This window comes from Anabrus simplex, chromosome 2, assembly GCF_040414725.1.
Source record: "Anabrus simplex isolate iqAnaSimp1 chromosome 2, ASM4041472v1, whole genome shotgun sequence".
Lineage (NCBI taxonomy): Eukaryota > Metazoa > Arthropoda > Insecta > Orthoptera > Tettigoniidae > Anabrus > Anabrus simplex.
The window spans coordinates 806,863,390-806,880,892 of NC_090266.1; the positions used below are offsets into that span (position 1 = coordinate 806,863,390).

At 38.6% G+C, this 17,503-nt stretch overlaps 1 protein-coding gene across 2 annotated transcripts in view; it reads right to left on the bottom strand.

Moving 5' to 3' along the window:
• The window catches only part of LOC136864472 (transmembrane protein 272), a 95,772-nt gene that overhangs the window by 59,015 nt on the left and 19,254 nt on the right, over positions 1 to 17,503 (bottom strand). The window contains exons 3-6 of one of the 2 annotated variants that reach the window (XR_010859316.2): positions 1,620 to 1,730; positions 1,393 to 1,515; positions 1,159 to 1,299; positions 710 to 1,057 (exon numbers count right to left, since the gene is read on the bottom strand). Coding sequence is in view for 1 of the 2 variants with exons in the window: in XM_067141490.2 (XP_066997591.1) it covers positions 873 to 1,057; positions 1,159 to 1,299; positions 1,393 to 1,515; positions 1,620 to 1,730 (560 nt within the window). In the remaining variant the exon portion in view is untranslated. The remainder of the gene's footprint in view (positions 1 to 709; positions 1,058 to 1,158; positions 1,300 to 1,392; positions 1,516 to 1,619; positions 1,731 to 17,503) is intronic. The other variant, XM_067141490.2, reaches the window with a different exon arrangement.

Sequence of the window (17,503 nt, forward strand, 5' to 3'; positions counted from 1 at the left end):
ACATGACACGTCATCAGCAGCAGCTGGTAATGAATAAGAGGAATAAGCAATGACTGTCATGCACCAAAATTCCATAAAACTTCATACTAGCATTAATGTGAATAACAGCATAATATGTAAAGAACCAGTCGCATGAACCTTGAACAAACCCGCTCACGATGTCAAAATCCAAGAGGATCAGTTGGTGAGTGTTTCTTGGCAGCTTCAGATCAAACTGTTCTTTGTTAGTTAGTTACCAACTGCCTAACTCTATATACAGGGCTCATTTCACATCAGAACTATGTTTTATTCAGGTACTCACCAAATTTCAAGAATATTCTCAGTCATCAAAAGCCCTCAGCTCCTTTCTCTAGAGATAACTGCTACATGACCTCATTTGCATATACCTACAAGACACGTATGGCAGTCATAATCCCTCAACCAAAGTCGCCTATCAACTACATTGTAAATTCTGCCCAGCCTTCGACATTATCTATGAAGAAACTACACAAAAGGCCATGCAGTCTTTAACAGAAAATTGTTCAATATGGAGCATTATGTCACCCACACACATCTGGATTCAACAAACGCAACGAATAACAATTCTTAATCAAACACCCTTTTCTTCCCTTCCTTCATAACAAGGAATTCTGAGACTGAATAATAGCAAGTATTTAGATTCTGTGAAACACATAATCATATGACTTTCCTTGATCTCTTTCCAACTCACCTCAATAATTCAAGATACATCATCATGTGAAGATGTACTGCAAATTCTTAACTATGTTGCTCCTTCTTCTTCTTCTTCTTTGAGTATGTCATCGACTGTAATCTTACTCAGTAAATCACCAATAAAAAATGGATTATCAAATGATACTGACAAACCTCCTAGGTCACACTTCTCGCTGGAATGCAATGGACGCAATACTGATGCTGCACAAACACATCGTAATCATGCCCAACACAATATACACTGATGTGATAAGCCAAAATGCAAAAAGGTAGAGTGTGCGATTACAGTATTTCCCCCGAGCTGGGTCGTAGTTTGGCTCATATTCTTTATACACCCACACAGATCCTACAACAAAAATAAAATTGCTGTATATTCAACTCACAGAATGTCTCATTTCAGCACGCAATTAAGTATGCTTCACTTACTTCATAGGAACAGACACTTACCAATGATGAACCAACCGAGCATGAAGCAATTAATAAGCGTCTGTGTAGGAGATTGTCGCATACGTTCTTCCTCTTGTTCTTCCTCACGCTGACGGACTCGAGCAGAGTGATGAATTAACTGCTTCAATACACCAAATCCTCCTGAAAATTGCACAAGAATTTTAAAGATTAACGCCAGTACAGCAATCAGAATATATACAGGGGGAGTCATAACACACAGAATAATCAACTTACCACCTACTAGAAGATAAATAGGAATATATTCTCCTTGGGGGCATTCATATAAATAAATGGACCCAATGACAATCATACAGATGGGAATAACAATCGTGACTCCCAAAATAATAGTGCAGCCAACTGCAGAAAAAAGAAAAATGTATATAAAAATTTAAAATATGCAAATATGAAATACATATTTCATTGAAAATTGAAGACCAATCAATAACTCATGTAACACTTACTTGTTCCTAGCAGTAATATCACAACATTTTTTAAGAAGTCAAACATTCCTTTTGATGACTTATGTGCTTCTCTGACACGCCCAAAGAGGGAGTCATACGAAGGTGGTGGAGCTGGAAGAACATACAAAGTAAGAATTACTTTTAATGTTCACACTCAATTAAAATAAATTTTTTTGCTAATTGTTTTACGTCGCACCAACACAGATAGGTCTTACGGCGACGATAGGACAGGAAAGGGAGTGGGAAGGAAGCGGCCGTGGCCATAAGTAAGGTACAGCAAAAAGAAAAATGTATATAAAAATTTAAACTATGCAAATATGAAATACATATTTCATTGAAAATTGAAGACCAATAACTCATGTAACACTTACTAGTTCCTAGCAGTAATATCACAACATTTTTTAAGAAGTCAAACATTTGCCTGGTGTGAAAATGGGAAACCACGGAAAACCATTTTCAGGGCTGCCGACAGTGGTGTTCGAACCTACTAAGTTAAAATAAATTCATAATAATGCAAATAATACTGAAATATAACTCAAAATTACATATCATTCAAAAAATTTACAAGATGACAAAAAAAAAAAGTCTCACAAGTGGCCACAGCCCAGTCATACATTAATAATAACTAACAAAACACATCCCTGCACGTATAAATATCATGTGGCATTATACAAAGCAGAGCCCTTCAAAGTAGACTCTCATGAACACTTCATGTTCATACCAACAGCAAACAGTCAAGAAGGCCTATCCGACAACTTAGAAAGTATAAGTTCCATAAACATTAAAACTGTGATAACAAACCATAAGTTCCATAAATACCAAAAATGTAATAAAGCATAAGTTCCACGAATGCTAAAAATTTCATAGAAGATTATTTCCCACATCAACTAAATCTGAATTAAAGAAATCTCAGAATTAAAATGCATCAACTTATATAGGCTTGATTTCCTTGTGACACATATATACAAATGGAAAAATGAACAGCTCATACAGAATAATGAAACAGTAGACTTGTATACGGTGATCACCTTATTTAGTTCCATATTCCACAACCACCACCATAATCCTAGAAGTCAGTTTTCAGCTTAAGCTAGGCTTTACAAAAGCAATAGCATGATATTACAGACAAGTTAAGTAACAGAGCTGACAACTTAAAAACAGAAAACTACAATACACACTAAAGTACATAATTTATTGGTTTCATATCTAATTCACATTACAAAACAGCTTATTCTGTAAGAGTAACAGAAATTGAACCTATCATCTTATCTTTGTTTGCAAATCGTGAAGGAGTAAAAATTCAACAAAATGGTAGTAATCTGACAGAAACCAGTTTTTAAATATGTTTAACATACAAAATATCTCTCTTTTTTGTTTTGCACTAAACAAAATAGAATATTATTAACACAACAGTCATACACTTGAAATTTGATCGGGATGAAATCTCACATAAAAGAGAACCAATGAAGCTCTTTACATGAAATGCTTTCCAAGAAACCATACCTTAGCTCACATGGCAAGATTTTACAGGATGAATAATAATAATAATAATAATAATAATAATAATAATAATAATAATAATAATAATAATAATAATAATTTGATGTGGTTAAGAACTTTTACTTAAATGTTAAATTTCAATGACATCTGTTAGCATGATCTTAAAATCAATCATCACTGCTATAGATTTCAGCTGTTGCTCAGGTGGCAGATTCCCTATCAATTGTTTACTAAGTCTTTACTTAAAATATTACAAAGAAGTTGGAAATTTACCAAACATTTTCCTTGATAAATTCTTTCGATTCCTAACTCCTCTTCCTTTAAATGAATATGTGTTCCGATTCATCCTCTTAAATTCCAACTTCATCTTCCTATTATGATCTTTCATAACCTTTAAAAGCTCCACTCAAGCTTATTCCTCCACTAATATCATTCCATGCCATCTCTCCATTGATAGATCAGAACATACTGCTTAGCCGAGCAGTTCGTCTCCTTACTCCAAAGTCTTCCCATTTGTAACACTACTCTTTTAAACTAAGATTAACTAAACCAAAACACTATATTTAAAAACATACAAAAACTCTTTCTTTTTCAGTTCTGCTATCAAAATTTCCTGGTGTGAGTCTCCTACACTGGAACCATACTCTAATTGGAATCTTACTGGTGAGTTGTATGGCATCTCCTTTATACCATTAACATAACCCCTAAATACACCAACTATATGAAGAGATCTGTTACCTTTATTTACAACCTCATTAATGTGAATACTCCAATGAAGACCTTTCCTTATATTAACACCTAGATCATTCCAGTGATCCCTATGAGGTACTTTCACCCCCATCGACACAGTAATTGAGAGGACTTTTCCACTTGGTGAACTTACAACCTGATTTCACCCCGTCTACCATCATACCATTGTCTGCTGTCCATCTCACAACACTGTTGAGGTATTTTTGCAGTCTCTTACAATCCTGTAACCTATTTATTACGTTATACAGTATAACATCATCCGCAAAAAGCCCTATCTGTGATTCTAGTTTATTACTCATAACATTTACATACATAAGAAAACATAAAGGTCCAATAATACTGTAAAATACGTAAAGATTTGAAAAACACTCATCACAATCATATGTCCTGTGCAAGCTCTCAGCCTTCCTCCAATTTGAAGACTACACCTCACAGAAGACCAGACGAAACACTTAAAATACCAGCACTTGAGGACTTATCTTGCATTGAATTTCATGCTTGCTTCGTAAATTTTATCAATATTCATGCCTTGCCTTAACTTTGATTTTGACTGATGATGGTCTCTAGTAAGAACAAAACTAGTTACAACAAATATATGTAACTCTTTTTAAGGTTACAACAAATGGTATTGAATAGGTTGAAACCTTTAGCTTTTGTTTTATTATATTGCTCTCCAATACAGATTAATATGAAATGTATTACCTATGAAATGTATTTATTATCACAGGTAAATTTCAGTACTTCGTCAGTACTAGTCACCTCCTCTACCTGGGTATATCCTTACATCAAACTATATTTACATACTGGTGACTGAATGTTTCTGCCTTCTGTAAGTTCTTGCATTCACATTCTCCTTGTTGATTAATGATCCCTGGACTGTCACTCCTGGAACCTGTTTCTGCCTTCACTTTTTCCATTCTTCCCTCAAATTCGTGTGACTGCCAATATTATGTTTGCCATCATGTTATCCTTGGTTGACTTCTTTGCTAAATTCAATTTCATAGCAAGTTCTTTCAATCTCTCCTTACTTCCACAACCATACCTAACTATTCCTTTTTAACCATCATCTCCTCAATCTTTTTATTTCTTTATTATAATATAGTGGGTCTTCACAAATTCTTGCCACCTCTAAAGGTACATACATATTTTCATTCTCCTCAACAACTGCTTTAAACCCATCCCATAGGCCATTTACATTTCTATTTACCATCTTCCACTGATAATATTTTATAACAATTTCCCTATACCTCTCTTATCAACCATGTGGTATTGCTTAATAGTACTACTTTTACATCCGTCCATTCTATCACATTTATTTTTGATAACAACAAAAAAAGCTTCATGATCACTTACACCATATATCACTTCAGTTTCACTATAAAGCTCATCTGGTTTTATCAGCACCACATCTAGAATATTCTTACCTTTATTTGGTTCCATTACATTCTGACTGAGCTGTCATTCTCAGATTAACTTACTCATTGTTTGTTGGTCATGCTTTCAGTCATTCACATGCCCTTCCCAGTTAACATTTGGTAAATTGAGATCACCGGCTACAATAACATTCCATTCTGTTTTGTTCCCCACGTAGCTGATTAACTTATCAAATAATTCCATATAAGCGTCACTGCCACCCTTTCCAGATCTGTAAACACCAAAATCATCAGGCTGCCTATTATCTTTAGTGATGAGGCTTACACCTACAATTTCATGTTTCTCATCCATAGACCTTACTTTTGCGCCACTTATAAATTTTTCTTTCACCAGTACGAACACTCCACCCTCCTACCATTAACATCTTGTCTCTATGACAAACATTCTAGTTCTGTGAGAAAATGTCTACATCCGTTACATCACTTCTCAGCAATAATTCAAGCCATGGTAAAATTACATGATGGTAATATCAACAGCATTGTCAGTGCTCTGGAAAGTCTCTAAAAAGCTCTTCGATACAGGTTATGCACACTAACAAAACCATTAACTTACAATGGGAATTTTAACTACAGAATGGTATATTTTATAAAGTTTCAGTGAAATTTCTTGTACTAAAATATTAAATAACCTAGGTGAACAGCACATTAAAATTAAAATGAGACTTTATCTAGGGTGTATATTTTATCAATGGTATATTTTAAGTGAAGCTGACTACTCACTTCTTATGCTGTATTGTATTGATATACTGTACAATGTCATATGGTTTCTTTGTAGGAACACTTTCACATGCCAAAGAAAATTGGACTTTGCTGTTCACACTAAAAATATCACTTCCAAACTCGTTGATGTATTTGCATAACAATCCTGACCGGGAGGATCTCGTGGATGGCATTCTTAACTTAACTACGGACCCAAATGTACTCACCTCATTGAACAAATGCATGATGCATAATTGACACAACTTGGAACCTGCGGATTCACTAAAGCACGTGACAACATGCCAATACCTGTTTGGACTTCCTATTCTTTAACTATGTAGTGTTATATCACAACATCCTGGTGCTTCTCCCTTTTAAATTCATATCCCTTCTATGCTTCTTTACGCATCTGCCTAAAGTTTGTTTACCTGATTTTTAAAAAATGGGAATCTGTGATAATTGACAGCCAGGAGTGAAATGTGCACTTTTAAAATGTCAGTTTTGTGTAAAATACAATTGAGAGGTTGTTGCCAAGAACCCCACTAGTCAGAAAATCATAATTGTGGGAAAATGAGAAAAACCGCATATCTTCGTCACATACATAGCTAATTTTTTTGTTTTGTCTAAATACTCTGTAGGCATCAGGGATGTTATCAGAACTCATTCAGTGATACCAAATTATATTCTCAGGGTGTGAAGAAGGAAAATGGATTGGACTAGTGTTTTTTTTTGCAGAATTCAATACACCACCACTAAGATAATGCCTAATAATATTATATATACCATATAAATATAAGTGATTATTAAATAAAGAGGAGGAAAACGTGATATACAGCATACAGGGACAACTCAAAACATTAATCTTCACATCCATCACTATTGTCATTGTCTGTTTCATAGTCACAACTGGTTGTAAGGTGCCTCTGTGGATCAGTGGTAGAGTGTCGGCCTCCGGATCCCAAGATAGCGGGTTCAAACCCGGCAGAGGTAGTCGGATTTTTGAAGGGCGGAAAAAGTCCATTCGACACTCCATGTCGTACGATGTCGGCATGTAAAAGATCTCTGGTGACACATTTGGTGTTTACCCGACAAAATTAATTAAATCTCAGCCATACACACCCAAGAGAGTTTCGGTTTACTCGGCCTGCCATCTAGTGGGCCTAGAGTAAAACGGAACGTCAAAATTGATGAGCAGACAGCCAGATGGCATCAACTTGAAATGTCTGCACACGGTAGCTGAGGCCATACGATTACTATTATTATTATTATTAACTGGTTGTAGGTACATCCACTGATGCAGCTGTGCCAAATAGGCTTGAGCAGTACTCTTTGCTTGCAGGATTTGCGAGGTATTCGGCAAATTTTAATATATCCATAGCCTTCGCAGGTTTCACTGCAAGAGGGGATGGGAAAGATCCTAGTAAGTTGATTGTGTCAGGAGTTTTGAACTTCAGATCTGTGATGATGTGACGGCTCCAAGGACCACAGTAAGTTTGTCACAAATATACAGCTTTATGTTTGAACTCACACCGCATAGATCGAACACACTTAAGCCTGAATGCTGGCTTTGGTTTTTTACAAAACAAACTGTCAGTTGCTTTTTTTTTTTTTTTTTAATCCTTGAAATCATGGTAGGTGAATATCTCCAAACCAAATGGAGATGGACGTGTTCGGACCTTCAGAATCTTTTCATCCCAGTCTTCAGGAAGTTCGGCGTTGAGCAGAAATAAGTGAAAAGTCCTGGTCATTTGGTAGGCAGCTATGACCACGAACGGGCAAAAAAGTATGTAACCCTTTTAAAAAGTTTGAGAATGTGCACTACACAGAAGAGGAAGTAAACCACTGTTTTATTTTTGTTTTGCCCAGGACAGCTGTCACTTATTAAAACCAGCTCATCTGTTAACTCGGAGTGTGGGATGCTATTTATGAAATGTAGCAGCGTTGAGATAACCTCATTGGACTATTTGTGTCCATATTAACGTAAAACCTTGGAGAACAGGAGTACAACCTAGAGGAACGCAGGCAGTTGTAAATAAAAGTGTAGCTTATCAGTGGTTTATCGGGAGTTGAGCAGAGCGCTCTCGCAGCACCTGCCTGAAGCACCACTGACTAGTGGTGCTCTCACTAGCAACAGTCCAGACTTGTGGGTTTTTGCCGAATCGCCGTATGTTTAGAGGCTAATACAGTACGACCTGAGGTGTTTTTGACTAAATCGGTTGTGTAATCACGTGCATAATGCTGAACACTAAAAGATGGTGCCTACAACTCATTTTTCGATTTTTTTTGACTAGTGGGGTTCTTGTCGGCAACCCCTCAATTATTTTCATTCAAAATCATAAAATAGGCAAGCAAAACTGTTTTCCTACAAAATAAAACACTTATAAGGACTACCAAACGTAGTTAAAATTTCTTATCAAGCTGTGTCTTACAAAGCTTACCTTAAGAAGTGTGGAAAAGAATATGGATTTTGCTAGAAACAAGGGCTCTAATAATAATGGCAATTAACTACTGGACAATGTAACTGCACTACCTTGTCACCCTATAAAAACTGATTCTTCTTTCTGAGCAAACACTCATTGTCAATCAGAGCAAAGGAAGTGAATGAATAGAACCCAGTGCAGGCAAATCACTGTGTGTACCGAGTAAGAGTAGTTTCCCTTCTTAGTGATATATGTATCAACATGATCATGGATAAGCAGCTGATTCACAGTGATAAAAAGTGATCCCATGAATGTAATTCATCGATCGCCTATTCTCCTTTGAAAATACTGAATAACGACAGACAGACCAAACTTCAAAGGTAGCACTGTCTGCTGCAGACAAGGAAATGTTACGTTAAACCAAAAGGAAATGTCAAATTTACTCAGCCCATAAGAGAAAAGAGAGTCTTGCATTTCCTTTTGATGCACCCACTCTTTCCAGGGGATTTTAGACTTCATATGGCATTGACAGACACCGTGTCCTACACATTTAACTGAAAAATCACATTTGTATGTTTTACAAAGTGCTTTGGTGAAATTTTTAATACTTCTGGGCATGAAAACTCTTTAACATACTGCCTTTAGTATTCAGCATTCAGTGTTGCCAGATGGTTCATATCACTTAAAGCAAGAGAATTCCCTCCCCTCCCCCACTTCTTTTTTTGCTAAGAAAATTTACTACGGCTAGTATTATGACGACTCCTACTGTCAATGTAGAAATATTACATACATCAATACCAATATTAATGGCCTGTTATAAAATAACTGTCTATCTTTAAGACTCTCAAAAATGCATTCCTTGCAAAAAAGGAAACTTACTGTACAAGTTGAAAATGTCTTTTCTCATTCCCGTAAGCACTAAATGTTATGTCACAGCTTTGTGTTTATATGCTTCAATCTCATGAAATATCACCATTTCCCAATCATATCATGTCTTTAGATACCTAAATATAATTAAATATTATCACTACATGTTATAATACATCACTGTTAGCTTCATTCCTGACATAGCCTTTACCTCCTCATTCCAAGTATCCTCCAGCCATTCCTCCCACCTGTTTGTACCAGCGATCATTCTCGTATCATTCATGTCTGTTACTCCTAATTTATGAATAAGGTAACCTGAGACTATCCAGCTTTCACTCCTGTACAGCAAAGTTGGTCTGAAAACAGACTGATGTAAATATAGTTGGGTCTGGGAGCCAACTTCTGCTGACTGCAACTGCAAGCTCACTGCATTAGCTTAGCTGCAGCTTGATTCAATCTCACTTACTATACAACAGTCCTAAATACACAGTTCAAAATAATTAGGGGAACATGTTTTGTAACGTCTGGTATATGAACATTAATTTGGTAGATGGGGGATCCAATGGTTGTACAGCATACCTTGAGACCTTAGCTACTCAGAGTATGTCAAATTGAAGTTATACTCCATCTGTAGGCATAGTCATGCATTAAAATGTCCGGTGACCCCTCAAAACAAAGTGAAAAGCCGTGCATCCGTGCGTTGTTGTGAGGTACACAGACTACTGCGGTCATCTGAGCACGTTGTACATAAACCAGCACATCCCATGAGACATCTTAACAAGGTTCAAGTCACAAGGGCCGTCACATTGATCCAGGAAAGATGGACTTTTCGTCATATTGCTGTGGATCTCAATGTCTCTCCGTCAGTTATTCAACGCTTGTGGAATTGCATACAATGCGACAGGCCAGTTCACAAGGAGGGTTGGACAAGGTCGTGGACACATTACAACTCCACAGGATGACCGATATCTGACCATCTGTGCACTGCGGCGTCGCTCAGCAACTGCCAGAAAACTGCAACAAGACCTCAGAAGGGTCACTGGGGTCACGGTGTCTGACCAGACAGTAAGGAACAGGCCAAGAAAAGTGTCTTTACGACCCAGACATCCTGCTCGAGTGCCCCATTTAACGCAGCAACATAGCGCAGCTCGCCTTCTGTTTGCCCGTACCCAAGTCAACTGGCAACTTCGCCAATGGAGACCTGTGTTGTTCATTGACGAGTCCAGATTTCCTCTGACACAGCGTGATGGACGTCAACGTGTATGGAGATGCCGTGGTGAGAAGTACATGCCGAATGTTGTCCAGGAAGGCGACCGATTCGGACAAGGTTTGGTGATGGTGTGGGGTGGCATCAGTATTGATGGCCGTACAGATATTACATGTAATAAATATCATTTTTGATCCGTACTGATAATATTTGATTAGAATAATAACAGTAAGTTATTTATTAAATTAACCACCTAATCAATACAATAAGTCATTGTCTTGGATGATTTACATTGATCTATTAACTAAAAATGGTAATGTTTCGCCTAGTATGAAGGCATCATCAGCCATTGTCTTAACCTCGGAATAAAAATAAGCACTTGAATAACATATAATAAGATGAAATTGATTTTAAAAATTTAATACTTTCACATTTGTAATTCTTCACCTTGAAAAAAAAAATTGTTTCAAACCAACATTGTTATTTTTAACGTTAATTTTAGTTTAAGTATCTCCAAGACTTTTAAAAATCAATTTCATCTTATTATAGGTTATTCAAGTGCTTATTTTTATTCCGAGGTTAAGACAATGGCTTATGATGCCTTCATACTAAGCGAAACATGTACCATTTTTAGTTAATAGATCAATGTAAATCATCCAAGACAATGACTTATTGTATTGATTAGGTGGTTAATTTAATAAATAACTTACTGTTATTATTATAATCGTACAGATCTTGTCGTCGTCTGTGGTAATCTTACCGCTGTGGGGTACATCGAGCAGATACTGCTACAGCATGTGTTAGTTCCTGCATACAGTGTTGGCCCTGAATTCGTATTCATGCACGACAATGCCAGGGCTCATGTAGTGCGCATCACCAGACACATTCAAGAGATGGAATGGTCAGCAGAGAGTCCCGACCTTAATCCCATCGAGCATGTGTGGGATAGGCTTGACAGAGGTGTTCATGGGCTTCATGTTCCATCACAGACTCTCCAAGGCCTCGAACAGGCTCTCATTGAAGAATGGGACTTGATACCGCAACGCGACCTCCGGCGACTTACACGGAGCATGACACATAAGTGGCAATCTGTGATAAATGCTCGTGGAGGACATACACCATACTGAAGCTCTCCAACTGTGATAAAAATCCACCCTGGAGGACTGTTGTCACTTTGTTTTCGCCCCTATTTGGACATTTACGTTCGTGTTCTGAAAATGAACGCGAATCCATCAATGTTCTTTTGTATACTTCAACAGTAAGGAATAAAGGTTTAGTTGGTAATATACCTGGATGTGAGGAATTCTTTTGTGGAGCATGACATATGTTCAAAAACATGTTCCCCTAATTTTTTTGAACTGTGTATTTGAAATGATCTACCTGTTCCTGTTTTGGCTAACATACATTCAACTTTCTTAGGTTTCTTCCCGACTGACATCACTTTAGTCTACGAAATGCCAATTTTCGTATCATACTCTCTGCACCAATTTCCAAGGTATTACACTGCAGGCTTACAGCACAGTCTGCCATAAAGACCAAGTCATCAGCATAGGCAAAAGTACTTACTACATTTCTACCTAACTGAATCCCTCCCTGCCACTTCATACTTTTCAATAGATGATCCATGCAAACTAACAGCCTCCATGGCTCAGGCAGCAGTGCACCAGCCTCTCACTGCTGGTTTGTGTGATTCAAATCCCAGTCACTCAATGTGCTGGACAAAGCAGGGGTGGGACAGGTTCTTCTCCGGGTACTCTGGTTTTCCCTGTCTTCTTTCATTCCAGTAACACTCTCCAACATCATTTCATCTGTCAGTCATTAATCATCGCCCCAGAGGAATGCAACAGACTTTGGCAGCTGGCACAGTTCCTATCCTCACCACTAGATGGGGGCTTCATTCATTCCATTGCTGACTCAGTTGAATAACTGGAAACAGACTGCAGAACCATGCAAACTATGGACAGCAAAGGAGGAAGATTAAAGCCTTGCCTAGTCCCTGTACATATCTTGAACAAAGAACTCATTCTACCATCAACTCCCACTGTAGCTGAATTGTCAATATAAATGATTTTGATTGCTTTTAATAATCTATCAACCATCCCAGGATCCCTCAGTACAGCTATCATCTTTTCCCTCTGCACTCTGTCATATGTAGTCTGTATATCTACAAAACATACACATAACTTTCTACTCCTCTCATAAGACTTTTCAATTACCTGGCGTATACTGAAAATCTGATCCTAACAGCTCCCCTGTGGTCTGAAACCACACTGGTTTTCATACAATCTACTCTCAACCATTTATCATAACCTTCCTTCCAAAATGCCAGTGAACAAGAAATATGTCAATAGATGTTTCAATCCTACCTGTTCCTTTGCTTAACACGTCATCACACGCCCCCTTATTTTTACATGACAGCACGCCCCACGGCAATTTGCTCACGCATGTTATATATTGTTGCTCTGATTTTGAAATGAAGAAACCAATCCTCAAACGTTAACAACATTGTAAGAAAGAGAATTTACTTACCAAAACATCATATTTAGGACTGCAAATAATTATTAGTAATTTAAAATATTTTACAACACGAGAACACGCTATGTTAGCAAACTGCCGCAATTCCAAGCCTGTGAGCTGACATCAAAGCACGCCCCGTTAGCAAATTGCCGCATACTATATTTTAGGCATTTTCACATAAGTTGCATTAACACAAGTCCAGTTGAATTAGTAAAATATGAAATATAAACAAATATGATTGATTTAAGAAACATCGTAAGCATATTACTTCTGTCCAACAATCAGCCAGTCTAGTCATTTTCAGCTGGATCCTCCTGTTGGGTTGAGCATCTCGAACACGTTGGCACTATATGTTCTCGGCAGATGGGAATATCACATGCGCAACAAATAACCATTGTTCTGCTATTTTTCCTTCTAGGGCAGATACCACAGATAGCATATTGCCCTGGTTGCAGGGGCCTCTCATGTGGTTGTTGCTGTCTCACTTTAAGAACAGGCTCACAACATTCAAATTCTTGCTGAGCGCCTACTGAAAGGTTCAGTGTCTCTTCGTTTGGCGGTGGGGTGTGTTGTTCGTTACCAACCTCGCACGGTTGTATTATTTCTTCTGCAACACTCTCTTCTGAGTCACTATTATCATGCTCTAAAACATCTGTTTCATCAACGTCACGATAACCAGAATTATCTTCTCCTAATTTACTTGAATGACATTCTGGAACACTGTCCACTATATGTCTCACTGTAGCTTGTCGTACGTCGTACGGATCCATTTCCAGGTAATGGCGCAAACAATAAAACAGAAATATTGCAACTGTATCATATTAAATATACGCGAGAACTCGCCCGTTAGCAATATGCTCACTAATGTTTGTACGCGATAGCACGCACGTTAGCAATCTGCTCACACAACGTGACACCACCAACACAAATGTGAACTGACGTAGAGAGGAGACAGCGACGAACTGGATAAGGCTACGGTCGTTATACAGAGATGTGGGGGGAGGAATACCTGACTGCCCGCCGATTCTTGGATACAACAAAGGAAGATATTAGGATTATTGTTCAAACGCGGCAAACTGCCGCGGGAGCGTGTGATGACGTGTTAAAGATAGGTGCAATTGCTACTTTCATCCAATCAGAAGGTAACTAACTAAAATTCCATGTTACAATACTCTATGAAGCCATTTCATCCATGCCTTCCCACTATATTTCACCATTTCATTTATTCCTGCTGCTTCATGACAACAGAGTTTATTTACCAATCTTTCAAGCATAATTTCACTAACATCATTCTCCTTCTCCCCATGAGCACGGTTGTTTGTGACGTCAACAGAATGATTTCACTTTAGGTTGAGATGATTTTCAAAATATACCTTCCACCTGGCCAATGATTTCCTGCGATCACATACTATGAGTTCACCTCAGTTATCCAACACTATTCATTTCCATTTTCCCTCTGTTTCTGAGATTCTTCATTACTGTCAGAAAGATTTCCCGGCCAACTGCACAAGCCTTTCCAGATTATTACCAAAATCTTCCCACAACTTCTTCTCGGATTCAACAATTATTTGTTTTACTCTAATTTCTTTCACCTACATACAATTCCCTGTCTGCACCATTTCTGGTTTGAAGCCATTTCTGACCGACACATTTCATAATTCCACCAGGAAGTTCATTTTTTCACATCTTCACAAACAGTTGTTCCAAAGCATTTGCTTGCTATTTCTACTACAGCATTCCTGTACACCAATCATTCTCTTTTATGTCTTGAACATTCTTACAGTCTATTGTTTGGAACTTCTCAGTAATCATATCCATGTAGTTGTCTAATTTGTCTGCACACAGATTTCACTTTCTCTACCCTAGACCTAGATATACTTTGTTCACTATAGATCAGATAGTGATCTGTATCATCGAAAAATTCCAGAAACATTCCCAACAGATCTCCTGAATTGAAAGTCGGTTATAAAACAGAATATTATGGATCTTGTGCTCCTATCCTCCCAGGTGTTGCGGTGAATAGCCTTATGCTTGAAGAATATAACTGCTAAACTCATACTAGTATAGAAGTCCAGTAAATGTTTCCCATTCCTATTTGCTTCCATATCTTTCAAATATTTACCTATCACTTTCTCATATACTTGAGTTCTATTTCCAACTCTTGCATTGTTATCATACGAAGGTAACCCCAAAAATAAGGTCTCCTATTTTTTATAAATACACAGACCTGTTTATTTCTATAATGGTTTACATCATTTTACAGCTTGAACATTTAGCTATTTTTCTACATAATCACCATTTCGGTCAATGCATTTTTGTAGACGCTGTGACAGTTTTTGTACGCCATGTCATATCAGCTCGCCGCCATGCTGTTCAGGAAGTTGTGAACCTCATCTTTCACCTCATCGTCAGTGCTGAATCGCTTTCCAGCCAAATGTTCTTTGAACTTAGGGAACAACTGATAGTCACTGGGTGCCAAGTCAGGACTATAGGGTGGGTGGGTGGGTGATGATGTTCCACTGAAACTGTTGCAGGAGACCAACGGTTTGCTGGGCGACATGCGGGCAAGCGTTGTTATGGAGAATGTTTACACCCTCTCTCAAAATTCCTTTTGTCCGGTTCTGAATTGCTCATCTGAGTTTTTTCAGGGTCTCTCAATACCTGTCAGCATTAATTGTGGTCCCAGCAGGCATAAAGTCGACCAACAATACCCCTTTTCGATCCCAAAACACAGCTGTCATGACTTTACCGGCAGACTGTGTTTGCTTGAATTTCCGCAGCTTTGGCGAAGACTGTTGCTTGGTCTCAGGTGTACAGTGGAATGCCCAGGTGTCGTCACCCGTGACAATCGAGTCCAAAACGTTGTCCTGTTCGGCTGCAAAGCGTTGAAGAAATGCGCGGGAAAAGTCAACTCGTTGCCGCATGTGGTCTTCAGTCAGCACGCGTGGCACCCATCTTGCGCACATCTTCCGGTATTTCAACTTTTCCGTTAAAATCGTGTGAGCGGCGCTTCGGGAAACCTCAGGAACCAAAGCGCAGAGGTCATCCAGGGTGATCCTCCGATCTTCACGCATGATTTGCTCAACCTTCACGACTATCTCGAATTGATGGTCTCCCGCTCCTTTGTTCGTCGTGAATTTCAGTCCGACCGGCTGCAAACTCTCTACACCACTTACAAACATTTTTGACATCCATGCAAGACTCACCATACATTTCCATCAATTGGCGATGGATTTCAATCAGTTCAGTACCTTTTGCATTCAAAAACCGAATAACTGTGCACACTTCACACTTGGCAGTAACATCCAACCGGAGCTCCATTTTCAATGGCTGCCAAGCCAAGACTGAGTGCCTCAGCACGGCGTGCGCATGTTTATATGCGAGCGCGGGAAACACTCTTCACAATATTGTGAACAACAGCCACACAAAGATTTCTGTATTCATAAAAAAATAGGAGACCTTATTTTTGGGATTACCCTCGTAGATAACACTATCCTATACTTGCTGTTGACCCTGACTACAATGTCACACTGTGCTTAATAAAACTTGCCAAATTCACACTCATGTGAAACCTCGCAGGGTGAATAGGCTAAGAGAATTCACATCCTAATTCCTCCGACTGCTAAATCTACCCAAGTCATTTGCTCATTTACGTGCCTAGGAGAAACTATGTTGCACGCAATAGTATTCATGATGTATAGTTTTACCCCACACTCTGCCCATCCCTGTTAAGAACACCTGATGATCTCTCTCTCTTCTTCAATATCTCCCCTTACTTGAATATCATTAACTTCTAATACATCCAGACTCATCCTCATTGCTGACTCAGCCAGTTGTATTTGCTTTCATCCGTTAGCCCCAATAATTTTGGCAGCTCTCCATTGTATTACATTTCATCTGCCAAGTCCTCGCTTGTCAAATGGAAGCGGGACTCTGTTACTCTCATATGACCAAGGTATTTTAAAAATATTCCTAGCTCAGTAAATTCTGTGAAGCAGGATGCTACCCTACTTACACATAGTCCCAGTGAGAATCTCCTCTAACTAGTTAGGGACCACTGATGGATTGTATAGTCCTAGTCGCCTGAGCTCAAGGAAGGCCACGACTCAGAATATGTCTGAGATGCCCATTCCTCTTCCATAGCAACTAGCATCCCAACTCTCAGGACCACTTACCAGGCTACTCAGCCGTTGCCCACGATTTGCAAACTAGTGCTCAACTATCGTAACCCACACCATGAACAACCATGAATCTGCGTGCAAAAGAATTTCTGAAAGAGTCAGGGGCAGCACACAAACTCCAAGAGAACCACGTGTCAGAAAAGCAAGCACAATTTTGATTTCAAGAAAGAGGGTGAGAACAGATTTAGCTCAGTACAAGACAAGTCATACCAGCTATGGTAATGGAGGAGATAGTATGCCAAGAGTCAGCAAACTTACTCGACTCCCTAAGGGGGCCAACAGCTGTGGGCAGACGAGTACCTTTGGGTAG